Source organism: Centroberyx gerrardi, chromosome 11 (assembly GCF_048128805.1).
Source record: "Centroberyx gerrardi isolate f3 chromosome 11, fCenGer3.hap1.cur.20231027, whole genome shotgun sequence".
NCBI classification, from domain to species: Eukaryota; Metazoa; Chordata; class Actinopteri; order Beryciformes; family Berycidae; genus Centroberyx; species Centroberyx gerrardi.
In genome coordinates this window covers 4,803,175-4,826,164 of record NC_136007.1, presented here as the reverse complement: position 1 = coordinate 4,826,164, position 22,990 = coordinate 4,803,175, and the positions used below count along the sequence as shown (strand labels likewise).

General features: G+C 43.0%; 1 protein-coding gene across 1 annotated transcript in view; it reads right to left on the bottom strand.

Annotated features, from left to right (window-relative positions):
• nsd1b (nuclear receptor binding SET domain protein 1b) overlaps nucleotides 1–20,283 on the bottom strand; it is a 30,925-nt gene extending 10,642 nt beyond the window's left edge. The window contains exons 1-15 of the mRNA XM_078286693.1: nucleotides 20,262–20,283; nucleotides 17,359–18,262; nucleotides 13,214–13,374; nucleotides 11,883–12,055; nucleotides 10,403–11,444; nucleotides 10,040–10,180; nucleotides 8,354–9,607; nucleotides 7,765–7,877; nucleotides 7,073–7,331; nucleotides 5,509–5,609; nucleotides 5,239–5,284; nucleotides 4,485–4,768; nucleotides 2,971–3,108; nucleotides 1,905–2,028; nucleotides 1,245–1,445 (exon numbers count right to left, since the gene is read on the bottom strand). Coding sequence (XP_078142819.1) covers nucleotides 1,245–1,445; nucleotides 1,905–2,028; nucleotides 2,971–3,108; nucleotides 4,485–4,768; nucleotides 5,239–5,284; nucleotides 5,509–5,609; nucleotides 7,073–7,331; nucleotides 7,765–7,877; nucleotides 8,354–9,607; nucleotides 10,040–10,180; nucleotides 10,403–11,444; nucleotides 11,883–12,055; nucleotides 13,214–13,374; nucleotides 17,359–18,245 — 4,924 coding nt within the window. The 5' untranslated portion in view covers nucleotides 18,246–18,262; nucleotides 20,262–20,283. The remainder of the gene's footprint in view (nucleotides 1–1,244; nucleotides 1,446–1,904; nucleotides 2,029–2,970; nucleotides 3,109–4,484; nucleotides 4,769–5,238; nucleotides 5,285–5,508; nucleotides 5,610–7,072; nucleotides 7,332–7,764; nucleotides 7,878–8,353; nucleotides 9,608–10,039; nucleotides 10,181–10,402; nucleotides 11,445–11,882; nucleotides 12,056–13,213; nucleotides 13,375–17,358; nucleotides 18,263–20,261) is intronic.
• Between the last annotated feature and the right edge of the window lie 2,707 nt (nucleotides 20,284–22,990).

Genomic DNA, 22,990 nt, shown 5'->3' with positions numbered 1-22,990 from the left:
CGTTGAGCACATCAGTGTGTAGTCGGTTGTTAGAAAGATGTATTCATTTGATGGTTGTGTGTGTCATTTTACTGCAAAATAGCATTTTGAAAAGAGATAAAATGGTTTTGAATGCAGTTCTTCATTTTGCCAGTGATTTGTGGAGTTTTGCATTTTGTGTTAGTGGTTTTGTGTTTTGTGTTTAGAGTTTTGAGAAAATGAGCCCTAGTTTCAGAAAATGTGTGTAAGCAATTGTGAAAAACTGTAAACACATGACTTGGCTGGCTCAACAGAATGAAATGCACATGGTTAAAACTTCTGCTGTTTTTGACTTGGGGCTTCTCATTTTGTCACTGGTGCAACTGATCCATCTTGTGTTTAGATATGTCAGCTTGTTAGCTAACTAGTGTCCGGTCAGCTAACCATCACAGCCTTGTTTGCACGCTAGCTAATGTATCTAGTAGAAGCTAGCATTAGCATGTTAACATTTAACATTGGTTGCTCTGCTAAATTAGACTGCTGGCTAGCTAGCAAACAAAACAAAACAACAGTTTGTTCAGGTTAACTGAGCTGACTCTCCTCGAGTCACAACTTGTGTTTTGGAGTAGAAACTAGGGCTAAAGGCAAGACAGTTTAGCTTTGTCACAGAGTAACCACAATTTGGAAACAAATCCACCTTATCACACTATTCACTTTTACTTAGCTACTGATTGGACATACATGCACACCACAGCAATATATAATAGGTATCTCTCTTTTTCTTTCCTGTTATATTCAGCCACTATTTGCACACACCAATTCTCCAGTGAACCTCCATGATGGAGCCAGACGTGGTTGGTAGGAGATTCATGACACAACTGCAAAGCCTCTATACTAATCTGCGGCAAACTACCTTGTATCTACACTTAGGGTTACACCTATTTCACACAACTGCACCCAATGTAACAGCCCTTGATAACAGCCAATATGCATTCAGACAACGTAAGCTAACATGTTGATAAGCTCTGGAAGAACAGCGCCCTCGTTTTGTGCCGTAAAGCAATCCATCAGATTTCCTGCGAAAACTGACCCAGTGGTGCCCAATATAAAACGCAGTGTAGAGGCCAGAGACTGCCAATCTTCCCATTGATGGTTTCATTTGTTTACGGTAATAAAAACTCAAAATGAATGTGGTAATGATCTTTTGATGTGAAAATGTTTCACATGGTACCTTTAATGATGCAGAAGCAGTAGGACGAGGTGGAGCATAGCATCATCTAGATTACCTTTAGAGACAGATGGGCTGCTGGGGTTGGCGATGAAGCAGGTCAGACAGACGTGGAGAGAGCAGCGGAAGCCGCGGTTGAGCGGCGCGGTGGGGGCGTGGCCGGCTATACACTCCCCGTGGTAAAACTTCCCACACACAGGAATCATACAACGCCTCACATCCTCACCTCGCTTCTTACACACAAAGCAGGTGTGGGTGCCTGGGAGAAAAATAATAATATGATTAATATCTGGCACAGCAGTTTATCATTATAAATAGAAGCCCTCCCCCTATTTTAGCTGGTTATTTTTCGAAGTAATTCATTTGCGGCTGGAGGAGGAATGCTAGCAATGACAACAAACCATTTTCAGAGAAAAAATAGGCTAAATTTTTGAAACATTTTTCACACAATGTGTCAGCTGAAGAAAAATAACCGCCTGAAGTTGTTCTTCATTGCCACTGTAACAGCCGCTCCCCCGACATCTGTCCTGCATTACCACTGTATGCTGTGGTTGCCATTAAGTCCCGCTTCATGTATTAATCCTCTAGTTGCATACAGTGGTAGACTTTGCAGAAGTACCCCAACCCTGCATCTGTCCTGCATTAGTACTGGATCCAACAGCAGCCACTGCAGACAGACTTTTTTTTTTTCCAGGTTTAGGTTCTTTAACAGACGTACCCGATTTGCACTCAGGGCAGATGAACTTCCCTTTAGGAGCCTCGGCCAGAGAGATGCAGGGCAGGTGGAAGGCCCCGCAGCAGTGACCCTCACACAGCAGCAGCTCCCCCGTCTTCTCACACACCTAGGACAAAATCACAACCTGCTGTAAAAAGACGTAATGTAATAATAAAGGTTCAGAGTAGCTGTAAAATGTGGTCCTGTGTAGCTCTATGGTTAAAGCATTGCAGCAACATGACCAGGGTTAGGAGTCTGATTCCCACATGCTAAAAATGTATGCACTCATAGCAGTGTAACGCACTCTGTATCAAAACGTCCACCAACTGGGGGCCCCAGTGGAGCCCCAAAAATGTCATTCAAAAGAGGAACTACAAAATGTGCTCAGTAGAGGACATTTTTTTTCGCCCCCTTTTGGCCAATAGACATGAAAAGTTAATCAGTTCTTCCTTGGCCCATAACCAAACTTCATACCAGTTTTGTGCAAATCCGTGCCCAACTTTTTGAGATATCCTGCTAACAGACGGATGGACGGACAAACACACAGACGCAGGTGAGGCGGATGTAATAAGTGCAAAATATCAGGGAAAAACGAGTGTGCTATGGGGTGGAGGATGTGTATTTTCATGCATTGACTACCACTACAGTTCCAGTTACTTCCTAGTATGCAAATGTTCTGTGCACCAACCTAGAGCTCACTCATGCTTGTGTGACTTCCTTAGGCACTGCGCATTGCAAGAAGCATTCCACACAAACAAAACCAACCAACCAACCAACACACACAGATCCCGGCTCTTACAGATCTGCTCCCAAGCACCTACTAAGAAAGGCTGTGAGTTGGGTTCGAACCCACATCGTCACCAGCGTCTCAGCCCTCTGAGCCACTACAGACCGAGTTCACAAACCTTCTACTAAGCTACCTTCATCATTGCTAAGATAAAACTTGCAATTTCTTCTACAAAATAAGATTTATAGAAGAAAGTTAGGAAGTTCTCAAGAAGCTTCTGAACTTACAAAAAATATAGCACTGATGAAGATCCAGCCCTCGGACAAGTCAAGTCCGACTCACCTGACATATATTCTCCTTCATGGAGGCGGGGCCTCCTCGGTCCCCTATGATCTTCCTGGTGGGTAAGAGCGGGTCGTCGCACAGTGACGAGTCTTCCTTCAGAGAAGAGAAGCTGTTATCCAGGCTGGACGGGTCACCCTGAGGAGACAAGAGTACAGTGTGGTAAAGGAGAATTACAGTGTCCTACAGCAAAACAATAGGATATTTGTTTCAAAATGTAGCAGAGTGAAAGAACAAAGTTTCCTATGATAAATAAATAGAACACGTCAAACCTGGGTCAAATAGCAATTGCAAGCAATTCTTAGCAGAGATGGGTGGGCTTTACTGCATCAGGCCAATTCAGATAGGGTCAGACAAGGAGTCAATTACATAAAACTAATAAATTGACTTTCAAATACTTTCCTTTCTAGGAACTTACTGGTAACCATTACACTGTGGACAACCCAGTCCATCTGGAAACCTATTAGGGTAAAATTAACCACCAAGTATTTTCAAATTCTACCTGTTACCATATTGTAACAGGTTTGTTTCAAGTACATCAAAATTGTACGCAAATAAAGTCCTCGAGGAAAAGGCATCATTTACTTTATTACATATACTTAACTGAGAGCAGTGATACCTGAGTGAGATCTTCAGAGTGATTGTGGACAGGATGGTGATGATGCCAGGTGTGAGATGCTTGAACGAAGCAGGCATCACCCAAGGACCCACATTAACTGTTAAGAATTTCCTCTTGGGTGTCATGGCTTTTGTGCAGGTACAGGTACCCATGTAATATGTACTACCTCAAAAGTCTCATCATAATAATTGTGTACAATGTAAGATTTTGGTGGTCAGCTAACTCAGGAACCAAAGGTGGCTGACCTTCAGAGTCGCATTTCGACAATGTGACCTAAAAATGAAACGTTTACGTATATAAGAGCTCCCCTAAGCACATTGGTTCAACCAATCTATTCAGGTGAAAAGACAAAGGAAAGTTGTACTTCTATGATTGGAAGCACAAGAAGTCCAGAGGACAAACACAAGTGTCTGAGGAACTCTGAGGAAGGTGTAACGCCGAAACACGTTGGTGTTTTTATAGTATATTTTCTCTTAATTAAAAGACAAAAGGACATTATAAGTGTTGGCTTTTCTTTCTTCATTCTTTTTATATTTTCTCTGCCCTCTAAATAAAGGCTTTTGTTATAAAAACTTGCCCTCTAAATAAAGGCTTTTGTTATAAAAACTCAGTTGTGCCTGGACTTGGATTCTTTTGCTTTCAACCATAGAAGTACAACTTTCCTTTGTCTTTTCACCGGCTCTAGCTTCTTCCCTACCCATGAGTAGAGTTTTTTTAAATCCTGATGAACTCCTTGTGTTACTTCTTGCCTTTGGAGTCTATTCAGGGTTTGGTGAAACACCGGTACGTGCAATCACCAGTTCACCATGTCATTTTGAAGTAAGTAACAGTTCCAAATGTGAACAGGAGAAAAAACACACAACAAATCCAAGTTAGGAAAGTAAAGATGGCTGACCTCTGACTCCACTGTGTCCTTTCTGACCTCCTCCTCCTTTGTGTCCTCTTCTTGTGGAGTAGTGACGTTGTCCGACACGCTCTCTTCAGGGCTAGGCTCGGGTGGGCATGGTGCAGGAGTAGAGGGGGCGGGGGTGCTGGGGGTGGGGGTGGGGGTGGGGGTGGGTGTGGGTGGGGTTTGGACGGAGGGCGCGGGTACAGAGGTGGAAACCTCTGGGGTCGCAGGTGTGGAGGTGGACGCCGTCGGTTGCTTGCTCTTTGATTTTAAAGATGCCACTCCGGCACCTGAGTGTAAGGCAGCCATGTTAGCACCAGTTATCACAGTTATAACTTGACTCTAGAGAACTAAATTCATACACTGCAAAAAAATCTTTAATTAATTTTGTATTCGGTCTTAAAATCTCATTTTTCAAGTAATGAAAACTACCAATGGTGTGCAGTAATCTCATGTGTCTCCAAATTTGACTTGTCTTAAGAATTTTCTTTAATCAAGATACATTATCTTGAAACAAGCGGTGTGATTTGCTTTATTTCAAGATATTCCACTTTCCAAACATTCTGGAAATAAGTGGAATTAATTTTCACGTTTTAAGACAAATACAATTTTAAGAGTGAACACAATTAAATAAACTGACATTACTTACTGTGTAGGAGAAGCTACTTACGAGAATGGCATGCACAATAACACATTCTATAATCATTATAAATTGCACTAGAATATTTCAAACAGCAAATAATCTTCCATATTGGCTGACCTGAAGGAAGAGCAGGATTTGCTACGTTGTTCTTCAGTGACTTGACCTGTAGCAAAGAGAAACCCAGTCAAAATCTACTCAAAATACAAAACAACAAACAGTATAGTTACAAAAGTTTGAAAACATGCATCTGTGCACAGACACATCACACTGACACACAGGTATATTGAAGTGGACATACTGTACCATAGATGCACTCAAACTTCATATAAATACACTTGCACGCACACACACAAAAACACCCTTCTTCATCCCATGTCCATTTCGTACCTTCTTCTTGGGGCCTGCCGAGGCCTCGGCTTCCAGACAGTACTCCAGGATCTTCTGAGTGGGTTTTCTCTTCCTCTTCCTTTCCAGCAGAGGAGCATTTCCTGTGAATGGAACACAATGTCCCGATCAGGATGATGTGAAATGTAAAGGGGTATGAAGTCATCTGTGACCTTCATCATCCTCTATCTGCAACCAGTAGGTATTGCAACAATATTGGCAGGATTCTGGCCCCACCTGACTCCCCCCTTGAGGTACAGTATCCTGTAATTGACAACAATGAACTGACATTTTTGCAGTAGAGACGAGTATGCTAGCTAACTAGAGCAAAGATCCAATAGAAACGTCTAGTGAACCCCCAACCTCGCATTATAAGGAGGTTTAAACAAAAACTAAGAATAATTGCTTTTATACAACAGTTCTACAAACAAAGCTAATTATCAAGTAATGGTAATTTGAGACAACAGATGATTTTTGTCTTTTATTCGTCTCCGCCAACAAAAACAGTTCCCTCAGGATTCCACTAGCAAGTGTTGCCAAGCAACAGGTTAACTGTTTCCCGACTGCAGGCAAGCTAGCTACTTTGAGGTTAGCACAGACAAATTCAGCTTACTTTCTTCCCAATCGTCCTCCTCTGACGACCGTTCATAATTAAGGTCAAACGTATCCATATTTGCGCTGTCGCTACTAGGTGCGAATGAAGTTAAGAGTTTTGTATAGCCTAATCAAGGTTATATTAGAACGCCTGTGAAGTGGAGTGATACATAGAGTAAAAAGTCCCAGTGCTGTCTGTATATCAGCACTCATGGAATGCCTCTTGTCCAATCAAATTACTCAGCCAGAACGAACTGTTGTATAATCCTTGTTCTCACTTGTTAGCTTAGCAACCAATTCACATGAGCCTTTACACAACAGGCAGTTTCAACCAAGCAACCTGATTGGTTGATTTATATGATTTTATCTTATCTTTTTATCTCATCATATTTCTAGGCTATTAATAATAATAACAATAATTATTAGAAATGTCAATCAATCAATCAATCATCAATTATATTAGGAACAGTTGGAAATATACAGATGTATATACAGATGTATCTTAGAAAATCTAAAAATGTACTGCATGTGCTACATTCAGTAGTACATTTCTATTCTACTGGCACTCTGCCCCCGAGACATATTTTAATAAAATGCAAATTTTGTTCTCTTGCTGTCAGAAGCTGTGGGGAGCAGTCTAGTAATGAGTAACTGGAAAGACTCCAGTTCCAGTTTTGTGTTTGAACATGCCAATTGAAATCTACTTAAGATCTTTTGAGAAAGTACAAACTGCAGTGGATGCTGTAGGACACGTGCAAAATACATATAATATAAACACTAGATGGAACACTAAATGGTCTATGACTGCAATAGCACTGTAGTATCACCATTGTAAAAGCCTTAAAATACCTAACCAGAAAGAGATTTTCTTAGAGATTTTTTTGACTAACAGATAGAGGATAGACTTCTTGTGCAGCATACATGTGTGTGAATGCGGTTAGTTTCAAAAAAAGATATGCAAGTAGTGCCTCACCATTGTCTTTGATGTGGGCTTCTGTTGACAGGGAAGGTTCAGCTTCAGGGGGAGGGGTTAGTGTGTCGATGGAAAGTACCGGTGCATCTTGGGAAGATGAGTTTTCAGTACTGGGAATTTGTAGTTCTGAGGGTGTTGTTAAAGCGACTTCCTCAGGGGGTGGTGTCTGGATTTCAGGAACTAAGTTCAAGGGGGGTTGGTCATCTGCATTCTTGTCCAATAGCGGTGGATCGGACTTGGGGTTGATGGTTGGAGTAGCCTAAGAAAATAAATGGGGAGAGTTCATTGTCAGTCAGTGATACAAACGCCATGTACGGATGCCACGATACTGATACTTGTATCAGGTATTGGACCAAAACCAGGATAAAATTCAGTATCAGAGAATTTTCCCAATGGTAGCATTTCCCACAAAGCGCCACATAATGTCAAAAAGCTTTTCTGCCTTTTTTAAACACAGGGTCCTTGGTCTCTCTAATGGAGAAAACTCAATTATATCTCAATCATTTTGGTCCAAAGTCTTTGCTGTCTAGTAAATGTAATGGCTTGGATCAGTGCTTGATGTTAGAGAATACTTAAATGTTAGCATTCAGAATCAGTATTGATGGATCCCTAATACAATAGCATTACACATATATAACACAACATGTGTTTACATAATTACATTAGATTTTAATTTGCATAATATTTTTTACCTTTTCAATTGACTGGACAGGCTTTTTGGGTTTCTTCCTTGTGGAGAAAATCTGATCGTACTCTTCAGTCCATTCGATCAGCCTTTTGCTTGGTTTTCTTATTCGTTTATGTGCTGAAACAGACATGTGACAAAAGACACTGTAGTTGTTTTCATTGCTATGTTGTTTACAGTATGTGAAATATTACAAACAAATCTAATTCTAGTGTTCAGTTAAGAACAAAAACTAGCTAAATGTAAACGAACCAAACTAAAGGAGTAAGTGCTCCAGAGATTGACTAAATTGCTCCCCACAGGCTTGGTGTACGCACACTTAAAGTCAAGTTCACACTCACAAAAAGCTATTGGTCCTTGGTTTCCGTTTAGCCTCGCAAGCTAGACGAGTCTCACAAGTTGATCACAGTGCAAGACACATTTGGCTTCCCCAAGGTGTTGCCGCATGGCCAGACGTGTCATACAGTGTGATCAACTTGTGAATTTTGTCTGGCTTGCGAGGCTAATCTCCATTCAGGTTCGGGGAGAAATGTTTGGGGTTTGGGTCAGGCTGGGCTTGAATTTATTAGCCAGACACTAACCTAGACTGATCTTACCCATGGGAGCCTCCTGGCCTCCTCCAGTGTTGTGCGTTGAGCTTATGTTCATCTCAGTGCAGTCTGCGACAAGGCCATTTGGCTGTTCCAGACCCGTCTTTGGCTGACAGGACAGAGCGGCGTCGGAGCCCCTCTGCTCCAAAGGCACCATGTTCTGTAGTTTCTCCTTTGCTCTGCTCCATCTCTCCTCCTCCCCCACTCCGCCTTCACTACCTCCATCCTGGACAAGACTCTCCCAGGTGCTGGCCTGCACACCCGATGAGGACTCCGTTACTGGCGAGGAACCCATTGCTGGGTAGCCAGGGTAGCCAGGTCCTGACCTGGCTGGACGACAAGGCACTTTGCTGTTGGCTTTCTTCCTCCCCCCAGAGGAGCTGCTCCTTCTGTTACAGATCCTTTTGGTGGGCTGACCTGCGCTGTTTTCAATGTGTGTGATTTCTTTGTTTGGACTTGACTTAGGTTTAGACTTATCATTGACGTGTTCAACTTGAACTTGACCTGTGGTTGAAGCTTTCACAGGCAAGGTGGGCATCACTAACGGCTCCTCCTTGACATGTGCACTTGGTGGCCCAATCTCCAGCTCTAAGGGAGCCCCCTCTCGCTCTCTAGTGTCATGCAAGTCCTTCAGCAGCATGAGAAAAGTACTGAACTTGTAGTTTGTGTCTGGTTTGAATGAGATGGGTTTACCGTCGCTCTCATTTGTCAGGGACTGGAAGGATATCTCCTCCAGGTCTTTGAGGTTATTCATAAAAGAAAAGGGTGATGAGGATGAGGAGGATATGTCAGAGGAAAGATTTTCTTTCTTTGCCTTTACTCTAGAAGTCAGGGGTATGAAGTCCATTGGCGGAGTTGTGGATATTGAGAAGTCTTCATCCTCGCTCTTGACGTCAGCTTCAAAGTCATTTGAATCAGAAAAAATTGAAGAAAAGGGGGGAGTGTTACAGCTGGAAAAAGTTGTGTCCTGATCACCATCATCATCATAATCAGACTTGAGAGATTTCATTTTAGTGCAAAAGCCCGGTTTGTTCTCTGGCTTCCAAGTGGAGTTGTGTGTGGAGTGGCACGCCTGGTCCTTTTTCTGCTTGGCTTTTTCACGCCTTTTCTGTTCAGCCTCCCGCATGGCCTTCAGGGCTCTGGTCATCAGCCGATTGCTGGCAGGAAGGTGGGCAGGCTGCTCACCTAGAACTTTAAGTGCTTCATCTGGAACCTGCTTTGATTCATCTACAATGTTCTTTGATTTGTCAGACGATGGACCTACAGACACGGAGGATAAAGGAGGACTCCTAGAAGCAGAATTCCCATGCTGGTCAGAGGGCAGAGAAGTCACATTATAAGCTGCACTGGTGATAGGAGTATTTTTAAGTTCTGAGCTGCCTAATTGGTCAGAGGACATGCTTGTCACATTGAAGGCTGGGGACTTTTCACCTTCTGACCATCCTGATTGGTTAGAAGACAAACAAGTCTCACTACTAGGGCTTACATTTGTGACTGGCATCTTTTTGACTTCTGGGCTACTTAACTCATCAGTGGCCATACTTGTCACACTGGAGGCCGGGATAGTTTTCCCTTCTAATGATTCCGATTGGTGACAAGGCATACCAGTCACACAACTAGCGGTTGACCTTGTAACTGAGGCCTTTTTGGATTCTGAACTAACTACCTGCTTTAAGGACACACCAGTCACACCTTCTGGCCAGTCTGACTGTTTGGAGGACACACCAGTCACATTAGTGTCTGGTGTCTTTCCATGCTTTGTCCATAGTTGGTCAGTGGGACTGACGATTATACTGGACTTCGGGGTCTTCTTACCCTTCATGTCCTTACGTCCTGATTTGATAATGGGCATGGCAGATGCATTAGAGACCCGGGTTTTTTGCTTCCCTAGCCTTCCTGATGGGTCAGTAGTGCTGACATTTAAACTGGAAACTGGGGTCTTTTTACTCTCTGTTTTTTCTGCTTGGTCAGAAATCATGCCAATTACATGGGCCTTTTTATTGGCCAATATGTCAGAATGTTCAATAGTTTGACTGAAAACCAGGTTCTTTTTACCCTCGGACAATCTGGATTGGTCACTGAAACTGACCGTCACACTGGGTACTGGGGCCGTTTTAACATCTGAACTGCCTAACTGGTCAGAGGGCATGCCAGTCACATTGACAGTTATATTATTGACTGGAGTCTTTTTACCCTTTGAATATCCAGATTGGTCAGAGGGCACATCAGTCTCAACAGAGACAGGGGTCTTATGCTTGTCTGACGATCCTGATTGGTCAATGGACCTGCCAGTCGTAGCAGAAGGCATACTAACAACCTGGGTGTTTTTACCCTTCAGATGTCCTGATTGGTCAGAGGGAATGTCAGTTTCAGCGCATACCGGGATCTTATGCTTGTCTGACCATCCTGATTGGTCAGTGGGCCCACCAGTCACATTGGAGGTGACACTAGTAACCAGGGTCTTTTTACTGACAACAGATGAGGTCTTTTTCTTACAGGGCACCTTACTAAAGAGAGTGCGGTCTGATATTGGACTGGTCGTTTTAGGTCGTCTGTCTTTGCCTGCTTTGCTGAACCACAGCCCACTCTGAATCTCTGGCTGTTTCTTCACCTCTTTGACAACTGTAACGGAAGGTAGAGTCGGGACCAGTTTGGACTGACGTTCAAGTGCTTTAGGACATAAAATCTTAGGGACTGAGTCAAGGTCAGAATATGGGCACTCTCCAGTGTCCCTCTCTGATTGATCTGGGCTTTCGCGAAATGTATTTTTAGAGTTTTTACTGCTCATGTCCTTTGATGATTTACACAGTTTCTTCTTGCCAGGAGGCTTTCTTAAAGTGCTTGGCTTTGTCGGAGTTGTTATCAGGGATGACATGGACCCATTGGTCATGTGACACGTTTCAGGGGGAGTGAAGACAGGTGAAGTGGAGGGAGGAAGAGTTGGATGGGCCTTGTTCTCTCTCTCTGGTGTGGAGCCGTCATGGAAAGCCTCGTCTATGGAGGAAGATATGGAGGAAGCCATTTTGGGTCTCTCTGGGAGAACGGATTCAGCCTCTGTCACACTGGATTTCCAAGAGCCCTGAAAGCGCTTAGCAATCTGTGGGAAAAGAGAATGGGTCTTTATTAACCTTGTGGTGAATTTGTTTTGCACATAAAGAGAGCCAGCAGTGCACAAAAACAGACACTCCTCAATAATTACACATATTACACAACAGTTAATAGAAGAAAGAATTTGATGGTGGTGGTAATCACCATCCTGGTAATTAAAGTGATTAATGGATAGATCTTGACAAGTCTTTGTTGTAAAGAGAAAAAAAATAATTTGTGTAACAAATCACATCACGTGTAACAAATTCCTTCAATCATCAAACATGATATTACCACCCAGCTGTGGTAATGACAATAATAATAACAAACAATACAAAATAATACAATAAAAACAATGGAGCAATCTAAAGATTAAAACATTTGCTTTAGACAAACATTTTAACAGGGGATTTAAGTAGTGACACATCATTCATAAAATAGTAATTACAGTGTATTTGTAGTTCTGGTCCCTCTGCTTGCCCCTCCGGCGCAGTAGGGGCAGCTGTTCAAATTCAAAGCCTCCGTGGAAAGTGTGAGTGGCTTTCCCTTCCACCCAGGCCAGCTCCACTGGCTCCCCAAAGGTCCTGACATGGTAGAGTCGACAAGGCCGGTCACTGGGCTCTAAAACAACAAGAAAACATCAGCCTTGATGTAATGGGATGCAAGCACCTTAGATAATTAAGAAATAATAAAAAGATTACTTTAAAGTGTAATGGCACTCTCAGTTTTGGCTGATCTCTGCCCCTCTGCCTTTTTATAAACCTGCAACCCAATGCAACTCACTGCAACATTTACGGCACATCATGCTGTACAGGAAGTACACAAGTACATCAGCATACCAAAGGGATTGAGATTTGAAACACTAAAGGGAGGGAAAATCTCTAAATCTCTACAAAAATACTTAAATAATCGAACATGCATAATAATGTCAGGATTTTAAACATGAGTGGTTGTTTTATGCCCAGATTTATTGACTGTCAACTGAAAATAAGTGGTTGTAGCATGCATCTGAGTGACAGGAAAGATGGGAGAACCAGGTCAAACCCACTACATCACAACTACATGGCATTTGCCCCAGCCTGCTGAATCACTAGGACCCAACTTACTCCACACAAGCCACATAAGTCTAAATCTTAAAGCAGGCAAACACTTTTAGTGCATAAATACATACTAAATGTCAAGGGATGCAAGTGCTTGAAATAGCTTCAAAAAGCAGTGGGTTATCAGCGCAATAGGACATCCACTGGTTGAAGTTACCAATATATCAGGTTATTGATAACAATATGAGAAATGTATATTCTTATTCTAAATGTGTATCTATTTTAGTTTGATTTTTGTCTTTCATGTTTTGAAAACTTTTCTAGCAAGATGGTACTCAATGACGTAAAATTCCAACAACAATTAGCAGTAGCACTAGAGAGGGAGTTGGCATAATGCAAGAAATGGAATAGTTGAACACAGCTAATTAGACATTTTTGTTTGTTCTGGGACTAGTCACGCCTAGACACCCACCATAATATAAATATACATACATTATAAGATAATTTAGGAAATGTATATAATATTTTTCCTATAGATTTTAGGTATTTTTATTTTTAATTAATTTAGTTTATTTACTCTTCTTTCGTTCAGTAAATGCACTGAATGTTTCTCATTTTTTTAGAAATGGAAAATTGGAGACAAAAAAAACAAAACACAAATCACACAAGTGAAAGCAACCGATATACAATACATTACTCCAAGTAATATCCAAGCAAGTGAGTAATGTTTCAGGCCCACCTTTCATTCTGTGGTAGATTCCCTGTTCAGGGTCAACGATCACCTCACAAGGCCACCATGGTCTTCGGTTGAACTTTGCCCATATGACTTCTCCCTCTAAAAACTTCACAGGCGGCAGAAACTTTTTCTTTGGGCTGTTTTGCTGTTGAAGACATGCCAATAAAGAAAAAAACAGAAAAAAGGTAAAAACAGAAATTTGTCGGCACATCTGTAACATCTGAGACTTTTGACAGTGTGGTCTCCCTTATTCCAACATGTTTGTGTCCACTGGCCTGTAATGACCCTTTACATTGCAAATATACATTTTCTCTACTTGCAAAGACATAAATATAGACATTTTGCATAATTCCTAATGTTATAATCTAATAGTGTCTGTTTTCATGCTTGTGTCTGCCTGTCTTGAACACCCTGCTGGTCCTCAAATTTATCTTCCCAGAAGGATTAATAAATGTATGTTGTATTGAATTGTATAACCAAGGATGTAATCACACAAAAAGCAAGAAATAATAGACAAAAAAAACAGAACACAGGACTATCCATTAGAAATTAATGGGGGTGTTGTGTCCAAAATCTTCCAAGAATAAGAATCCTGAAATATTAGATTCCTGAACGACAATCATAGGAATAATCTTATCGATGCAAATCATTATCATCCATAAGAAGCATAAGCCTATTCTGAGGCTGTGAGCCCAAAAACAAATGGAGGCTGCTGGGGATGTGTTCAACTACAAACAGATTTACTGACCTCGACTGACCTCTCTAGGCCTCTAGCTCAAGTACAGGCCCAAACCTCGAGTCATTAAAATGTCAACAGTCATAGAAATACAAGTGCCAATAAGCCTTGGGTCTATGTACAATAATAGTTCTTAACTTTATTTAACCAAAAGCTACTTCGATGTGCCCAAGGTTATACTTACTGTGTGAGCCATGGCAACACTGAAATGTCACTATAACAACTTTTTCAAAAGACAAGAAGGACTTTAATCCAAAATAATAATAAAATGCTGTATATCCATTTTAAGAAAAATAATGTTGCCTGAATTTCATGATTCAAGATTTCAAGACTACTGTACATCCTCAAAAATGCTCATCTTTTGTAGGCAGTGTTCTTCAAACGGCTCGCAGCTTAACATTTTTCAGGTTTTTTACATCAAAATATAATGATGTCACAATTTGTGATCACCAGCCAAGTATCTCCTCCCTGGCTGCACTGTGTAAATGAGTAACAGCTCTCAGCGGCAGGTTGAGTGGACGAGCGGCGGATACGATCGGGCCTGAGTTATGACTGGCATGTAGCAGGACTGCTGCTGTGATGTAACCACGGCAGGGTCGTTTTCAGCCAGCCGCAGAAAAAAACAAGCCGCGGCACTGTGGGTAATGGAAGAATCCACCCTCGGACACCATTACATCTTTAGATAGTATCTGTCTGTGATGTTCAGTGCATTCCAGGAGTTATTTTGTGAACGGATATTTTCTACTTCACTTTTCCTACAGTGATTTCCTGCATTTCTTTGGCTCAACTACAGTTTGTAGTTCGTAGAAGAGGCAGAGAGACCAGACAGTAGTCTCAATAGACCAGAATGCAATGCAGCCACAAGGCAGGCTGCGTTTTGAATGTTTACAAACTAGTTGGCTAACTAGCTGTATTTCTATGCCCATATGCCCATCTTTGACTGAAAGCAACAAGTTCATGCTCCCTCTCTGGGGGTTCTCGAAAGGCAAATGTAGGAAATCACTAACCGAAATAGAAGTAGACAAGGCAGATTGAGGGAAAGTAAATTACAACGCTTGATCATAAAATAACTCGTGGAAAGCATTGAACATGACAGATTGATGATATTTTACAGTGACTACGTTTACATTATTTATTCTAAATAAGACAATATTTCGATTAAGGTACAGCATAGTCCGATTAATGCCTGAAGACGCACGCCCACATTACGTCCTACGTCCGAGTTTCCCTCCAGAATTTAACCTGAAACCCTTTCTGTCATGTTGCTACCGTGGTCGGGACAAAATGTTGGGACTTCTTTTTACCGGTGGCAGTCGTCTTTTCTCCTGTAAACAAGTTGCGCAACACTCGCTGGAAGCTAGAGCGTGCGTCGTCAAGCAGTTGGATTGCCGTACGTGTGATTAGTGCGATTAGTGCGTACAGTGCGATTAAGGTGTTTACATGTCTACAATGCACTTCAATAATGCGACTAAGATCGGAATACTCCACATGTCTCAATTCGACTATTGCTTACTCCGACTATGACCTTATTCGGGTTAAGGTAATCAGAAAATGCTGTTTACATGGCAGTGTCTTATTCAGAGTATTGTCTTAATCGGGTTAATATCGGAATATTGCAATCCATGTAAACGTGCTCAGTGTTAAAGTATCTGAGAGTGTATTTTTTAATTTAAATACTGAATCAAGGTCAGTACTAAAGCTTAGGATTCTTAAAGACTACCTAAACCCCAAATCCAAAATTTCACCTAATGGTGAAAAGTAGCCTTGTGAAAACTGGCCTTCTGCTATTGGCTGGTCTTTGGTGCCAGCTGATGTCACCACCTATTGTACTCTATAGAAGGTGACATCACCTGGCACCGAAGACCAGCCAATAGCAGAAGGCCAGTTCAGTACCCTACTTTTCACCATTAGCCTAGATGTCAGGCTTCACCACACATTTGTGTTTGGGGTTTAGTTACTCTTTAAAGTAGACCTGCACACAGAATTACTGCTCCACACAAATTTACTACAGTTAATTTATATCCACAGAAAGAAAATATCTTGCGCACCATTGTGCGTCCCTGCATGGTTCGGGGTATCATACCATACCACCACGTTAAAACATTAAAAGGTTGTCTATGTATCTTTAATACTGTCTTGAAGCATACATACGTGGTATTCTCTCATATTTGTCATCTAAAATTCCATCTAAAATGCTATTGTATGTAATGTGGCCATTTTGAAGACTGTTTCTAAAGCGTCGGGATGCCCTGGTTCTCCGCCAGGCAGCTCGAAATGCAATAAAATTGAAACTTTTGTAACTGTTTGGCTTGTTCAAGGAAAATGTGTTGCACGTTTTTTCCAATTGCCCCACACAATTGCTAATAAACTCCTCACATTAAGGCTGGCTAGAGGCTCTGGAGTCTTGGTGAGAGAAGATCCACAAGCGCAATGTTTTGTAAGTCAACAAATATTTGTGAAGCAAGCCTTGCATACAGGAAGACAATTTCACATGACCAACGTGTTGCTCCGGCCTTATTATGAGGAGTTTATTGGCGATCATGTTGGGTAGTAAGTAGGAAAAATTTGAGGAAGATACTGAAGTTGAGATGTTACTGAAATACGAGCTGCTTGGTGGATCCTAAAGATTCAGAAATGGTTTTGAGTGATGTTCTAAAAGGTATGAAACAACTGACATAAAAAAGGGCCACATTACACAGAGTAGTGCTTAGATGAGATTAGAGTTTGATATCGAGGCCAAGTGGAGCAGTAATGTTTTGTGCGAGCCTAGTTTTAAATTCTCCTATTTTGTCTCTGTCTGCACCAGTGAGAAAGCCGGATGTGCATCAGCCTCTACCAGGGTTTCATTCGCAGGCGAGAAACCCTGTTAAATCTCCCTCCCTATTTCACACAAAAAGGGGCGGAGAAAGCGAAGGAAACGGACGACCAATCAGAATCGAGCAAAGAAGCTTTTTCCGTAGATATGCTAACACATCTCTCCCTTGAACTAACTTCCTGTGCTTCATCTCTGTAATCTGTCAGCACAAACTGGAGGCATGACATCGTCTAAATCTGCCATCTTCATTTTAATAACAAACTCAGCTGGACTCTTCTTCTCCCCGCTGGGAAGTTGAGTTTGTCGCTGATGACATTCTGTGTAGCCAATGAAAATACGAGCGCAGGTCAACCAGGAAGCACTGACTACGAGAAAAAGGGGAAGGTATTTCTCAGACCCACAACGAGATTTAGGGAGAATGGCTGATCTGGGTCTGGCCTTGCGAGACTAGATGTGCCTCTGACAGGGATGTGATCAGGAACACAAAATAGCATGAAAATGTAGTAATCCCAACTGGAAATGAATGGGAGTTGTGTGCCAGAAAAAGCCTGAAATGTGGAAAAACCTGTGGCAAGCTTGTTTGAAATAGTAAAACTTGCCATTGAATTTCTTGAGGGACTATTCCCAAACAGGAAGGGCTCGGCGTCGCTGTCCCAGTCGTCGTCCGACCCGTCCCAGTACCTCCTGCGCTGACCGGAGCGCTGGGACCGGGTGACCACCTTGGCTGACGACGCGGCCGGGTTCTTGGAGTCCGAATTTAAGACCCCAGGAGCGGACGGCAGAGCGCTCCCCGCCCTCTCGCGCTTGTCTCCCGCGGGCGACACGCTCTCCCGCCCTTCGTCGTTGTCGTTGTCGTCGTCCTCGAACAAAGAGGACTCGAAGTGCAGGAAGCCGTTGGCGAAGGGGCTGTTGCTGTCGAGAGAGAAGGCCGGGCTCGGCGGGCCCGAGAAACCGCCCTCCGTCTTTCTCTCCGAGGCAGTAGGATCGCTCTGATTGGCTGCTGCTGGCACGTCTCTACTTCCGGGTTGGACCGCGGATTGTTTTTGACCGTCTGAGGAATTCCCAAAGTTGTTCTCCCTGCTTGTATTCCGGGTGTGAGCGTAATCCCTGGTGGTGCGACCGGTCCAGGACTCCCTCTCCGTCTCCCTCTCCCTCTTACCCGTCTCCCACTCCCAGTCCCTCACTCGCTCCTTCTCCTCCCTCTCCGGCAGCACCAGGTCAGGCTGGCTCACCATGCTGGTGAGATGCTGCAGCCTCCTCAGCGGACTATAGGAGGAGGAGGAGGAGGAGGAAGAGTGGTCCCTCTGTGTGAACCCATAGACGGACGTGTGTTTGAGGGAGGAGGCGGCGGCAGACATGCTCAGGCCGGTCCGGCGGTCATGGTGTCTGGAGGAGGAGGAGAGGGTGGAGAGGTCGCGGCCGGAGGTCAAAGGGCAGCTGGAGCGAGGAGTCTCTCTGCTGGGCCCTTTGTGAGGCCCGCTCATGCTGCCATGGTTCCTCCCTGGAAACACAGAAAACATGCTTCGTTTAATACACTGAATGTTGTTTGCTGTCATCATAAACATCAAAATGCCTAAGACAAACAACATAATGAACAATCACTATAATATTCCTATAATATCCATATAGGGACTCATAGTGTCTCTGTGGTACACTATAGTGAGTTTATAGTTATTCTATTAGATTTTACTGCTATTTCATCTCGTATAGTATCCCAGTAATACACTTACAATAGCCTATTTATAATATTCCTATGGGGATTTATAGTTTAGCTGATTTTTCAGTTATACGGTTGCTTTGATTCTTTCTCATAATAGACACTGATAACATGTCTTTCACTCAATAGTTTGCTATAAAATTGGTAGCCTATATCCAAAGTTATCCCAAACCGCTTGTAATCAGATATAGTTGAAAGTGGCTGAGGAAGGCAACTGATTGCTCACATAATTTAAACATCTAGTGCTGAGAGACACGATGGTCTGCCTCCATATCTCCAAATAAAAAGGTAAACAGACACATGCAGGGTATGCACAACACACCGCTAAATAACGAGGAATGCGCCGATCTATAGTGATCCCGTAATAAAATTTTAGAAGGATACTGCGCAAACACCACAGCAAAACTATAAAGCCCTATAGGGATAAGATCGTGATGGAAATGACATCAGGTACGATAAGGTCAGCAGCCTGTAAAGTCACTACCGGATACCACAGACACACTAAAACCCCGCGGGATTATTATAGGAATATTATAGCGCGTCATCTTAAAATTAAACCAATGTAACCGCGCGACGCTCAGAGGGGTTAACCCGGTATGAAAACACCGGGCCGAAAAATCACGAATGCCCCTGATTGAGATTAAAATGGACCCGGCTGTATGTGTGTGTGTGCGTAAGTGTGTGTGTGTGTAAGTGTGTATGTGTGTAAGTGTGTATGTGTGTATAAGTGTGTGTGTGTGTGTGTGTGTGTGTGTGTGTGTGTCATCCGTGGCTTGCAGTAGTGCACAAGACAGAAACAGGAACGCCACATAACATGCAGAAACGACACACACCAAGTTCACCTACACACACACACACACACAAACACACACACGCACACACACACACGCAGGCTTCCCTCCGACAGATGTATGTGCATCAAACAACAAAATCACGGATAAAACGCCAAATGACACGGGATCCGCCGCAAGAATCTTACCATTCCGGTGTCGGCCACCGCAAAAATAACCCTCAACCCATTCATTTTTTCATTTAAATGCGCTAATTTCCGATTTTTTGAAAGCGGATGAGGAGAATCCCAGCGGCAATACTACTAGGCCTGGATCCTGTGAAACGTACACACTCCCCCCTCCTCCCCTCCACCTCCCGCCCCCCACCACCTCCTCCTCCTCCTCCTCCTCCTCCTCTCTACATGCGCTGTCGCCTGGTCCAGCGGCCCCTAGAATAGAAATACCGCCGTGTTGGGCTGCTCCGGCGACACTCCCCCTTTGTTTTGTTTTAAACTACAACTTTCTAATTCCCCGTTACTCTGCTCACTATGGATTATTGCTCTATTAAACGGCTGTTTCCTGCCTGCAGAGCAGACCTGCCCCTTGCAAGCCAGTCTGTGCGCACTGCCAGTCGTCACCACTGCCTCCCTCCCCAGCCAGTCCACAGCATGGAGCACAGAAGGGGCCGTAAATCTCCCAAAAAAAAAAAAAAAAGACATTAAGAAAAAAAAATTCTGAGCTGTCAGCCACCAAAACGCACCAGACGACCACGGACTGCACTTCAAAAACGCCCCGCCCCCCTCCCTTAATTATAAGCATCAATTATTAACCTAAACCGGGCTGCCATCACCACTGACATGTCACATGCCAAACTTGTGCCAACAAATGGCATCTTCACCAGCACGACGCGCACTTGGCAGCCACACATGCGCCCTGGACACGAAATAAATGTAAAGTATAATTCAGAAACGTCCACGTCTGAAAGCAGTGAAATGTGCTGCAGGGCGGGCTACCCGGAAAAACAGAGGGTTTCCTTTCCTGAGACGAGTTGCTGTAGTCTCTGCACACCCGGTCCCTTCAAAATGGAGTCCTCCAGCCTTAGAGGAGAGAGAAAAAAAAAAAAAACAGGCCACAAAGTGTTAATATATGCTCGATATAAAGTTCACCCAGCCACGCAAAAACTGAGCCACCAAGCGCACCTCTCCTGCACTCCTGAGATGTTTCTGGAGGCGGTTTGAGCCTTGAATCATCCAGGCAACGACAGAAAGCCCTTCTTTACATGTTGTGCCTCCCAAAGTCACTGTCTTATGTGCGTTTCTGCCTCGACGGGGGGGATTGAGACACATTTATTACCTGGTGTGTGTCAAACGCACGCCTGGCAGCACGGCCACAACACTAAATGACATTCTGCGCGTCGTCTGGGCTTGCTGGTTTGTGGCTTTTGTGTGTAAAATGGAAGCATTAAGGGACGACACGCAGTCAGGGCTTTTTTTTTTTCATGTTGTGTGTGTGTGTGTGTGTGCAGAAACGCAGGGTGAAATGCAGCTCGGCCGCTGAGACGGGGCTGAACTGGGAGATTTCCACTTTGGTATATTTGATTATAAGGGAGGGGGGAAATCCCTCCGATTTGTTGGAGACGATTTGACAGAGAGATATGGAGGAAGAGGAGGAGGAAGAGGAGGAGGGGGGTTCAGGTATAAAAATACCCCACACTCTTGGCTCTGGAAGGCGATTTGGAAAATAGCGTTCCCCCAGTGGCATATCCCTGTCGACAAAGACCTATAGTAACCCTATAATAAATGTTAGAAAGATACCATACGTAGATCCCAGCAGATTAAGCCCCCACGGTAATATTATGGGAATATTCTAGAGATACCCGAGGTAAAAAACCCATAAAGTCCGACAAGGTCACCACAAACTCACTAATGAGCCCGCAGAGATCCTGTAGGGATATTCTGGGAATGTTGTAGTGGTGTTTTTCTTTTCGCTAGATGGATGTTTTTTTTGCATCCTCAAACAAGCCGCTTCACGAAATATCAGTTCCCTACTTTCCCTGCCGTGCTTTTTCTCTACTCAGTACAGTGGCATTTTGGTTGAAGGAGAAGCTGCGTTTTCCCTTTTCAGCCTCGATCTCAGCAGGAAGGGTTTAGTGAGAGAGAAGGAGAGAGCGAGGGAGAGACAGACAGACAGCCAGACAGAAAGAGAGACACAGAGAGAGAGAGACAGGGAGAGAGAGAGACAGACAGACAGAGAGACAGGGAGAGAGACAGACAGACAGACAGGGAGAGAGACAGACAGACAGGGAGAGAGACAGACAGGGCCTGCTGCAGGTTTGCGCACCGCAGAACAGAACAGCGCCCCGGCGGGCCAGGGAGCGCCATGCGTCTCCAACAAGCCATCATTAACCTGGTTTTAATTCTCATTTACTGCAGCCACATACTGTAGTTAGGAGTCAGTCAGCATGGGGTTTTAAGTTCCCGGACTTTCCACTGCTGCATCAGACCAGGTATTGATTTGAAAAAAGGCATTTATAAGTTGCTTAATGCGTCTGGTGATAGTAGAGAATGATAGTAGTCCTATAATACAGCCTGTTATTACCAAGAAGTCACTATAGGAATATTATAGTGATACCATGGGAGATAAAAGTACCATAAAGTATGATAAATTCACTTTAAACTCACTATTGAGTACCACTGACTACTCTGAGTCCCTATATGACTATTATAGCAATATTATAGTGATTCCATATAGATATGGAAAAACTACCATAAAGTACTATAAGGTCACTATTATTTCACCAGAGTACCACTGACATACTCTAGGTCCCTATAGGAATATTATAGTGATTCCATAGGAGTTTAAAAAGTACCATAAAGTATGATAACTTCACTATAACCTCACTATTGAATACCACAGACACACTATAAGCAATATATATAGCAATATTATAGTCATACCACACCAGCTAAAAAAATACCATAAAGTAAGGTCACTTTAGGAATATTATAAAAAATATTGTAATTAATTTCTCAATTTCAAAATTCAAATATGTTAATTTCATGTCCATTTGTAATAGAGTGGTCCAGTTTTGAGGGAGTGAGTTAGCATTTTTGATTGTGATTACAATCTGAATGGGGCTTTGGTTAAAAGCCTCATATTTCACAAAATAAACCATTAAACATCCCACCTTTGAAGCTTTTATGTGCCCTAATAAAGTAAGTTGCTAACTAATGGCTAACTGTGTTAGAAACTGAACGACAGTGGGTTTTTGTCACAAAATCATCACATCATTATGCAAAAGAGTCCGCCTTAAAGCCTCTAAGCTCTAGGCCACTCACGTTCTTTTCAATTTAATGATATTCCATTGTAGATTTACTAATTTAGCGTTTTTTCCAATTGTAGATTTTTACACGCCTGCGCAGGTAGTCGGCATCGGTCAGAAACCGGGATAAGATGTATACATGCAACAGTATCCTTGATTATGCTCCAGCTAGCATAATCAAGTTTCTCAAAACCGGGATAAGGGCTTATCTAGGTTTCTGAAATCAGGATATGATGTTTACATGTGCAAACACAAAAACGGGATACTTCAAAAACCCGATCATAACCGGGATACTCAAGTCCATGTGTTAAACCTTAGTTTTTCAGGTAGCTAACTGGCAAACTTGAATATGAGAACCAACACTGGTTAAAATATAAATAAAAAGTATAAATTACTTCTTTTTTTTTATTCATTTGATCA